The sequence below is a fragment of the Rhinichthys klamathensis genome, unplaced genomic scaffold (genome assembly GCF_029890125.1).
Source record: "Rhinichthys klamathensis goyatoka isolate OS25496 unplaced genomic scaffold, OSU_Roscu_1.1 h1tg000323l_1, whole genome shotgun sequence".
In the NCBI taxonomy this organism is placed as follows: domain Eukaryota; kingdom Metazoa; phylum Chordata; class Actinopteri; order Cypriniformes; family Leuciscidae; genus Rhinichthys; species Rhinichthys klamathensis.
This window is the reverse complement of record NW_026606839.1, coordinates 1,881,590-1,892,543: the sequence shown is the minus strand read 5'-3', so window position 1 is coordinate 1,892,543 and position 10,954 is coordinate 1,881,590. Positions and strand designations below refer to the sequence as shown.

Sequence of the window (10,954 nt, the reverse complement as noted above, 5' to 3'; positions counted from 1 at the left end):
AATCGTCCAAGTGTGTTTATTCTAACAGGGAAGTTTGCTCCGCTCTTCCTTTGGAATGCGTCGGAACCGGAAGTGGTGGTGACGTCACGGCCGCTCTCGAATTCCCAGTGCAGGACAACAACTGACTGACTGATATAAAACTTTGACAAACTCTTCCGAAAAGCCGCTTTAAAGTGTTTTAAAGTTCCCCTCCGTGATGCGCGGGTGTGTTTGAAGCGGGCTGGCCGTGTGGCAGATGTGGACTGGCCGTTAGTGGTGGATGGAGTCGGGCTTCGGGGTCCAGCGGAGGGCCGGTGGAGGCTCACCCGCTGTGGGAGCGTCGCAGCGCCGCAGGAAGATGCCGCCCAGAGCCGCTGATTATAAACTACAGGTGATCATCATCGGCTCCCGCGGGGTGGGAAAGACCAGCCTTATGGAGAGATTCACGGATGACACCTTCTGCGAGGCGTGCAAGTCCACTGTGGGTAAGACAAACTGTAACGTTACAGAAATAGAGGCTGGAGCAGCTGTCAGTCTGGATGCTAAACAACAAGGACCGTCAGTGTATTTGTGTACTAGTACTATTATCTTTATGCTTCGTTATTATAACAATACATACCACATTATTGTGTTTACCTGCTCACAAAACAAATAAATTCCAGATCAACTGTCCAAGTTATTATAGTTCACTATAGATAGATAATAAAATATAAATTTTAGTATACTATTAGGCCTAATGATTAGTAAACTAGACTGCTGGTACTATTGGTATTAATAAACTCTATATTATTGGTTTAGTATTGCTAGTTAGCTCATTATATCCCGTATAGCTATATATAACTATGGACCGTATGAACGAAGTAATGAATAATTAGTAAACTGCTATGGTTATCATAGTGTAAAGTTACTTAAACCATAGATGGTTGTTAAAGATTATAGCTAACTTGACATACTAGTTTGGTGTTTAGGTGTTGTTGTGTGTAAAATAAATGAAATTTAAAAAGGATCGGCGCAATAAGCATAAACTTCAGCCGACACCTTTTCGGTCAAGCAACTTTTTTTCTTTTAAAAATATTGTTTACACGGTAATTTAATTTTCGTTTCTATGTTTGCTTGTAAATTGTTTTTCTTTTCTTTTTTCTTTCTTTTGAAGTTGACCGACATAAACTAAACTAGATTGATAACTATAGCAAGTTTGGATGGCCTTGGTAGTTAACAGTAATTCATTTGTAAACTACAGATGATTAGCAATTGGCATTTGATGGATATTAGTTTATTGTGGGTAATATTGTGGAGGTGTGTGTAAATTATAATATACATTTATATACACACACACACACACAGAGAGAGAGAGAGAGAGAGAGAGAGAGAGAGAGAGAGAGAGAGAGAGAGAGAGAGAGAGAAAACCATTATCTGAAAATCACTTCTGTCAAATCATCAAATCATGGCCTGTGACCATGTAAATCAGAGAACATTTGATTTAATATTAATAATAATAGTAACACAGATGGATGAAACCAATTCAGATCATTTAAAAGAGTTTTATGTTAACATGAATGTCATTTTAGTTTTTGTCTAAACTGTTTTCATCCCTCGTTCTCATGCCCAGTCCTTCTGTAATGTCATTACACGAGAGATCTGCCCAGCGCTGAATCAATGCATCAGTCATGTATCACACACACACACACACACACACACACACACACACACACACACACACACACACACACACACACAGACACAGACACAGCAGCACGTTAAGAGAACACACAAAAATTCTGATTTAAATAATAAAACCCTGCTTTGATACAAAATCAGTGATTTTTAGCCATTAACTACATGAAACTGTTACTCACTCATGACAGGCGTTCACATCAGATTATTTGCATGCTGTTATCTAACCCAGTATCCCAGAATAGCCAGACACAGGTTCACACAGCTGCCGCGACATGCCGGACCCAAATATGTACATTAAATATGAATGATTAGCATATTCAATATTTGATAAGCATGAATTTTAAAGGAACTTTAAAGCTTGAAGTATGACTGATCTTATTTCTTCTCATTTGAAGGTGTGGATTTTAAAATCAAAACAGTGGAGCTGAGAGGAAAGAAGATCAGGTTACAGATCTGGTGAGTGGAGAGGAAGTGCTGTGTCCTTATCATTGACTCAGCCCGCCATGTCACTTCCTGTGTCTCAGAAGCACATGAGATCAAGTCGCTCGGCACAAAGTCATTAATTCCAGACCGGAGTCTCTGAGACCCAGTCAAACATCTTTCATGTGTAGCTTTTGAGATGTAATCAGTTGTGTTTGCTTACAGTTAACCAGCCATTAACTAACACTTGAGTATACTAAACTCACAGCTAGATTTGAAATGATGTCAGAAAGCATATCTGGGGTTATTAAAGCATTACAATAAACTCATCAAATCTGTGATTACACACTCGCAGCATCCCAGAATTCAACAGTGAATGTAAATATGTGCATTTAAAGTGTGATATCACTAATATCATCTCACTAACTAAAATGTATGTCCATGTACGTCCCTTCTCACCTTCTCCTTATCAATCCCGCCGACCGCAGGCTGTTAATTCTATTCTATTCAGTTTGATTCTTTCCGATTCTATTCTATTCAGTTTATTCAGTTTGATTCTTTCCGATTCTATTCTATTCAGTTTGATTCTTTCCGATTCTATTCTATTCAGTTTGATTCTTTCAGATTCTACTCTATTCAGTTTGATTCTTTCAGATTCTACTCTATTCAGTTTGATTCTTTCAGATTCTATTCTATTCAGTTTGATTCTTTCCAATTCTATTCAGTTTATTCAGTTTGATTCTTTCAGAGTCTATTCTATTCAGTTTGATTATTTCCAATTCTATTCAGTTTATTCAGTTTGATTCTTTCAGATTCTATTCTATTCAGTTTGATTCTTTCAGATTATAGTCTATTCAGTTTGATTCTTTCAGATTCTACTCTATTCAGTTTGATTCTTTCCGATTCTCTATTCTATTGAGTTTATTCAGTTTGATTCTTTCCCATTCTATTCTATTCAGTTTATTCAGTTTGATTCTTTCCCATTCTATTCTATTCTATTCAGTTTGATTCTTTCAGATTCTATTCTATTCAGGTTGATGCTTTCAGAATTCTATTCTATTCAGTTTGATTCTTTCCGATTCTATTCTATTCAGTTTGATTCTTTCCGGTTTGATTATTGTGTCCAGTTCTCTTGTGGTTTTGTTCTGTTCTATACTATTCTGTTTCTTCTATTTGACCGCTCTGATCTCTTCAGTTCTGTTCTATTCTCTTTTATTTGGTTTGGCTCTGTTAAATTCTATTAGATTCTACTTGTTCCGGTTTTGTTTGATTTAATTTGGGTCTATTATGTACATTTCTATTCAGATAGAGCTTACTTCATTCAGTTTTATGTTGTGGCATCCCATATTTTCAGGAATTTTGAATTGCCATGGTTGATTGTGATTTAAAATTAATTCAGAAAATCACATGTGGAGGACTCCAAATAATTAAAAAATATAAATATCTGAGTATCTGCATTTTCCCTTTTAATACATTTAGGCTGTTTAATTAGTTTAAATCACCATTCATTTATGACTGATAATGTGGCGCCTATAGAAAATACAGATACAATACTTTCTTATTGTTTTTTTTGTTTTTTTTGACAAGCCATATCACAAAATAGATTAAAAACCAATGGATCAGAATAATCAATTAAACTAACAACAACAATGAATCAATCATAGATTAACCACGAACATCCCTAGTTCTGTTCTACAGGTGAAACTCGAAAAATTAGAATATCGTGCAACAGTTCATGTATTTCAGTAATTCAAATTAAAAGGTGAAACTAATATATTTAGTATATATAACTAACTATATAACATGATTATATTTTTCAGAGGGCTGACATTTCTGTATTTAAAATCCTTTTTTATTGATCTCATGTAATATTCAAATTTTCTGAGATTTTGAATTTGGGGTTTTCATAAGCTGTAAGCCATAATCATCAAAATTATAACTTCTGCACGATATTCGAACCTGTATGTAGTTTTATATGGTTCTATACTATTTTAGAAGTTCTATTCTGATCTTCTGTATTAGTGTAAACTAATCTTTGTTATTCCATAACTTGTTTGTTCCAGTGGAGTCTGGGTTAGTCATCTACTAACCAATCACACTAACTAATACTAACCCACCCACCCAGTTTATGATTATTTGATTTCCCTTTGACCCTGAAACACGCCGGCTTCTCTCACAACACACTTCTGCCGATGTCTGCTTTTAATCTGTGTCTGTAACACATGTCCGCTCACGTCCAGCTTCCCAGCATCCACGGCTCCTTCACTGTCCGTCTTAACTGCTCATTGACATGTGACGCCTCACCGGTCCTCTTTGTGACATCATATCCTGTTTTGGAAAAATGCAGCCAGACTAGGGTGGATAAGGTACAGTAAAAACGAGGAGATAAACATCTGTTTTTTCTTTTCCGTTTGAATCACGATGTGAAAAATCTTCTCATGAAAGACTGCTGAGATATATGAATGCTTCTTGAAATAATTAAAGTAAAAGCACTTGGTAAAGCAAATTATATGATTACACATTGATCATTTACATAACGCACCTTCCTGTTCTTATTTTGAGTGATTCAACGGGTGCATGTTGTTTGTCTTTCTAATCTGTTATAAAAAATGACTTTCTTTTTCAGCTGTCTCCACAAATCCCTCTTACCTTTTCAACTTGCCCCCTCCAACCGCTGTGATTATAGAGACACGTTTCACTGTTAAATCAATGCTCTTTCTTTTGTAGTCTAGCATATGATTTATTCCCCACTCTGACTGTTTTGTGAGTCGAATAACGTTGAATAATTGCAGGGACACGGCAGGTCAGGAGAGGTTTAACAGCATCACGTCGGCGTACTATCGTGGCGCTAAAGGCATCGTGCTGGTCTACGACATCACCAAGCAGGAAACCTTCGAAGACCTGCCTAAATGGATGAAGATGATAGACAAGGTGATCAAACATCAAACACACTGATTCCTTTTCTCTTGTGCAGCAGTTATCGGTATCTAACTTTTGGTTTTGGTTCTGTGCAGTATGCGTCAGAGGATGCTGAGCTCTTATTGGTCGGGAACAAACTGGACTGCGAGTCTGATCGCGCCATCTCACGACAACAAGCTGAGAGGGTGAGGCCGCTGTTATCTTAGTATTATTTATACACATTTTGAGTTAGCTTTTATTTTAATATTTTGTAAATTTTAGAAATTTTGTCATGTGCTTTTGTGATTTTTGTTAAAAAATATTTCTATTTAGCGTTACTTTGTTTTAGTAATTTTAGTACATTTCAATTTAAACTTATTTCAGTTAGTTATCAAGGCGACATTTCTAACATTTGTTCTTTTTTAATCTAAAGTGGTCATATGATGCTATTTTGGAGACAGCTGAAAAAGAAAGTCAAAAAAATCTCTGTTACCGTAAATTGTATGTTTATCTCGGTAAAGCTGCTTTGAAACAATCTCCATTTTTAAAAGTGCTATATAAATGAAGATGACTTGACTTGACTATTTTAAAAGTTCATTATTTTGATTATCGAGTGTAACAGAATAGCTTTTACATGCTTTAAACACCACATTGTTTTTCACATACTGTACATTATTGCTAGCCTGGTTAAAACCAGACCATTCCCAGTTGTAACTGAGTTATGGTCTGGCAAAGCATCATAGACAAATCATTTCCAGAGGGGCGTCACCAACGGACGTCGTGGATAGACCTAAACCCAATCAGAGCGATGAAGGAGATGACGTATGCAGAGCGGCGGAGACACATCTCCGAGTGTTGTTCTTTGCTCGGTTTTTAACAAAAAGGAAACGTTCAAATCGCTTAAAACAGACGCGATAGCTGATTTGAACGAGTGATGTTCGACGGCGGCATCCATCTTTGTAATGTAGGCTACAAAATCTGCTTCAAAATCCCAGCGCTGTCGTCATCGTGTAAAGCCCGCCCCAACGTTTCTGATTGGTGCCTCGATTTCGGCGGATTGGAAATTGGCTTGAATGAGCTCTTTGCCAGACTAACTTTCAGAGCAAATCTAATTTTGCCGGAAGTTGTCTGGGTTTTCCCAGGCTACATTATTGCAGCTCCTCTATATGAAACACACTGATTTCTACATAGCCCCTCCTTCTTGAAAAGCCTAGAGTGATCTGATTGGCCAGCTGACCCACTCTAATAAGAGTTAGTGGACGTTACTTAGTCAACAGAATGTTCAAAGGGGACCATCAAAATAAAGTGAAACCTGCGACTTTTAATAGTTTTAGATAAGTTAACAATAACAACACTGGGTGAGACCAATGGTGTGGCAAATGTTGCTAGCTAATGACTTTTTCCTATGAGACACAAAGAGCTCCTATTTTTATTCTGATACCTGTTTATTTGTTGTTATTTCTGTAGTGTAACCTAAATTTAGTATTTTGATTTCAGCTGTATAATGCTGTCTCAGGTTTACTTTGACATTTTGTTTGGTGGAGGAAAATGCTGAATTACAACTCAGTGTCCAAAGCCCTGGACACAGGGACATTATTATCCTGAGTTCTCCACAGAGAGATTCTTTGAATGCTCTAAATAATGCCTCCGCCAACCTTTCCAAACCCACTGAGACTAAAACTTACTCTATTAGTGTGTGAGAACACACTTTAGTTCACCCAAACATTATTTACTCAATCCAGTGTCATTCAAGAGTATCATAAAAGCAGTCCATACAGGTGATACTCGAAAAATTAGTTCATTTATTTCAGCAATTCAACTTAAAAGGTGAAACTAATATATTATATAGACTTGTTACATGAGTATTTCAAGCCTTTATTTGTTATAATTTTGATGATTATGGCTTACAGCTTATGAAAACCTTTTTGAATTTGGGGTTTTCATAAGCTGTAAGCCATAATCATCAAAATTATAACAAATAAAGGGTTGAAATATCTCACTTTGTATGTAATGCGTCTATATAATATATTAGTTTCACCTTTTAAGTTGAATTACTGAAATAAATGAACTTTTGCACAATATTCTAATTTTGAGTTTCACCTGTATATCTTCTGAAGTTATATACAATAGCTAGGTGTGTTACTATTCTAGAAGAGAACTGAGTGCATTTGAAAAGTAAGAAATATTAAATTATTTGACTATGTAACCCATTCAGGAGAGCCGTCACACTGAAATGAAGTACTTTGTTTTTTCTTCTCTGATGGCAGTTTGCTTCACGGATATCAGGGATGCGTTTCTGTGAGGCCAGTGCCAAGGACAACTTTAATGTGGATGAGATTTTCCTTAAACTAGTTGATGATATTTTGAGTAAGGTAAGTTAAGTTGTTTTATTAACTGTTTTGATGAATTCTTTGCCCACCACAATGTTCAAGTATCATGAGTTTGACTGAGAATGTGGCATTCGTCAGCTATCATGGGTGTTTCTGGCTCAAATAGTGTCATCAAAGAGCTAAACAGAGTTTGTAGGATGCCAAAAGCCAGAATTTGACTTTTGGCATAAAGTCAGACACACTTTCCAGTTTATGATGGCCAAGAAGCGCCCACTTAGACAGGAAGTACCAGCATGTAATCAACTGAAGTTTGTTTTGAACATGACATTTAGGAGACCAAAGCAGGTGAGATATTCTATTTCTATACTGAACAAAAACTGTGAATATCTTACGATGATCAAAGATTTGATGCCACAAACTTTTGCAAATGCAGTAATTATAGTTATGTGTTATTTCTTCCTCATTCCCCATTAGGGCTGCACGATTTGGGAAAAAAATCTAATTGTGATTTTAATGAAATCTCAATGATTAATCAGGAAAACAGAACTAAAACGCACAATTTCCTCATAGTTTATTATATTTATCATATGCTATATTCTATTTTTTACTATGTTTGTGTATGTCCTTAATGTGTTCCGTTTGCTGTTGCATTGTGGGACGGAGAACTAAGGATAAAACATTTCACTACATTACGTCATAGGTTTTTGTCAAATAAAGAACGGTAAAATTGCAATATGTCTTTATTTCTTCATTTTCAAATGTCGAGCTTTTATTTTGGCTAAAAAGCGCAGGGAGCCTATAATACATTTCTTACCTTACATATTTCTTGTCTTCAAATCGCGTTCTTCTTCTTCTGAGGTAAATCCAATGTAAGCTCGACGAAAAGCAGAGGACTGATGACGTTTGGTGCTTTTTTTTTTAGGTAATGTTCGCGTTCCTTCGTGGGGATTTGCATATCAATCTCTTTTGTGCGCGTGGGCGTGGTCAAATTAAAAATAATGAGCAAGCGTTTGAGAAACTGGACATCCTGTTGGTTTTATACAAATGACTTAAACAGAGAAAATTTGTTTTCGTTTTGAATCAGATCATTTAAAAGTACACATTTAAATGATTATAAAGATATATATCTCATGACTGGGTGAATAGTATTCGCTGAGTTTTGTTTCAGTTTAGAAGACGTGCTCCAAAAAAAAAGTTCACGGTGAGGGAGAGCCAGAAAGCACACCCTGTTTATTTTCTTTATTTTATACAAAAGCACGTTTTATTTCGATTGTAAGTGGACACATAAAAAAGAAGACATTTAACAGTTTATTTTTTCATATTTCTTAAGTCTGTATGACCAAAAATGACGGACTTAAGTCTATTTTGCTGCTATGTGAAAAAAATCGAGCAAAACGCGCCGGCGCATTTGCCGACCCCAGAGGGTTAAAGCGTCTCTTTTTTTAACAACACCTGGTTTATAAGTGCTTCTCCTTACAAGTTTAGGAAGATGGTCGGTGCATTTTGCGTTACAAATGCACGTTTTAACCGACCCAACATGCATTTCTGTTTTGTTTTATTTCCATTAATTTTGCAGCCCTGATCGGCTTCTCTTTTTGTGTGCAATGTGCATCAGACAGTCAGTGAAGAGTCGAATAATCTTACGAAATGTTGTGTTTTTCCACAGATGCCACTTGAAGTCCCCAGTCGAGAGCTGTCCAACAGTGTCCTGTCCCTTCAGCCCGAACCTGAATTCCCACCAGAGCTGCCTCCACCTCGCATGCGCTGCTGTTGAGACTCGCTTCATGCTTTATTTAGAAACCCGACACATCCTTCCCTCCTATAACCCAACACATGCTGTTACAGACTCCCGCCAGCAGGGGTCCATGTCCACCAATGAGCCCATATGTTTGATGAGATGATGGCCTGTCCTTACCAGAGAAGATTAAAGACAAAAGCATTTAATCATCCCTCGCCATAGATTTCACACAAATTATAGACAGTGCAATTAATTATAGTCCATATTTTGGTACTTCTAGATGCCAATAAAGAACATCCGTACCATCACACACACAAAGATGCATTTATTTTTGACGGCCCATACATACACTACCTCATTTCTGGGAAGCACACGATTGCGTTGATCTGACACGTGCCTTTCCTATCGGATACCGCTGCACACACGCCACAAACACGCGTCATATGTGTACAAACGTGTGTCATAACCCATCAACTCCTATTCATGTAGTTTACATCATCACTTACTCTTAGCTGAAACGAGAAACTAGCGTTTATATTGGACGACGGATACTCTACCCTTGTCTTTCACTTCTCTTCACGTTTCAAGCACTCATTCAGTGTCTCTTATGGAAAACGTTCCCGGTCTCAAATTAAGAAGCTCTTTTCCAAATCGATGTGGCATTAAAAGCGAAGTGGATCTACATTTCATGCCTAGTGGAATTAATTTCTTTCGGCTGTGTGTTTGCGAGGTGGCCCATTATTAATCACCAGCATGTTTGGGGTTGAAATTTATTATGTCTTTATGCCTTACGTTCTATCATTGTTACTGTTTTTGAGTTTGGATTTTGTGTTATCCGTTGTGTTTTGCACTACAATTCATTCATAGCTAGTTTACGAACAGCTAAAATGCAGAACGTTAGTGAAGAACCTCTGTACAGAAGACTAACCTTATTATTCCGAGTTTTGTTATTTAGTAGCCCTCTTTCAGTGTCATTTCACTCGAGTAGAATAAAGGAAGGTTATTAATCGGGTGCGTTCATTGTTTTATGCGCCGAACTGATGGCAGAACTGAAATGCTCTCGCTGAAAGGGCTATTTCTCCGTGGAGAGCAGATGGAGAATAAAAAGGGACATTTAAGAGGATCGTTTTGATACTCGGACAGCGTCACTAACTGAAGGACACTTGTTCTCTTCAATTAAAATCACTATGCCTCTGCGTTCCTGGAAAAAAAAACACTGATTTACGTCGAATTGAGTTATTTGCCTGTGTTAGATGAAGGACTAGGAATGATTTAGTTGTGTAATATAACAAAACTTTATAATTGGTGTTTGATTGGAAACACCATTTTAACTGAACTGACACTAGATATGCAGTGCAACTGGTTTTTGGGAATATGATGCCTTTTTCATAGCAACTGTCCTTGAATACAGAGAGGCCTGTGCGCCTGGAACAACAACAAAAAAAACATTTGTTTCTTATTGGGTGATTTTCATGAAATATGTTTGTCATATCTGACCCTAAAATCAAAAGAAGAAAATATTTAGCTTAAAAAATAAATTGCTATATTTGACTATATTTTTGTGACAGTTAAGCACCCCACCCAATTTCCATTATCTTTATGCAAAATGTAACTTTTATTTTTCAATTTGAAGTGAAATATGAACTGTAAATGTTCTGGACACAGTTTTAATGATATTCACTGTACGTCAACTAATAGAAAGATGATGTACACGTGTGTAGTGGAAGTGCGTTTACGTGTGTTTGTAATGCGTCAGAAACCAGTGTTGTACTTAACAACCCAAACCTGGAGTGTGTTTGCTGCTGAGGTGAAACATGGCTTTTTTGTTCTGTATTATTATTATAACAACTTTTTCAAATTTAACTTTTTAACTGTGTGTCCTTTGAAAGTTTATAACCAACCTAAACCTGTG

General features: G+C 36.7%; 1 protein-coding gene across 1 annotated transcript; it reads left to right on the top strand.

Annotated features, from left to right (window-relative positions):
- The first annotated feature begins 59 nt into the window (after positions 1-59).
- rab12 (RAB12, member RAS oncogene family) lies at positions 60-9,296 on the top strand. Its single transcript, XM_056271662.1, has 6 exons — positions 60-464; positions 2,052-2,112; positions 4,869-5,007; positions 5,091-5,180; positions 7,242-7,346; positions 8,971-9,296. Exons 1-6 carry the CDS (start codon positions 260-262, stop codon positions 9,076-9,078), a joined length of 708 nt encoding a protein of 235 aa, XP_056127637.1. The 5' UTR covers positions 60-259; the 3' UTR covers positions 9,079-9,296.
- The last annotated feature ends 1,658 nt before the right edge of the window (positions 9,297-10,954 follow it).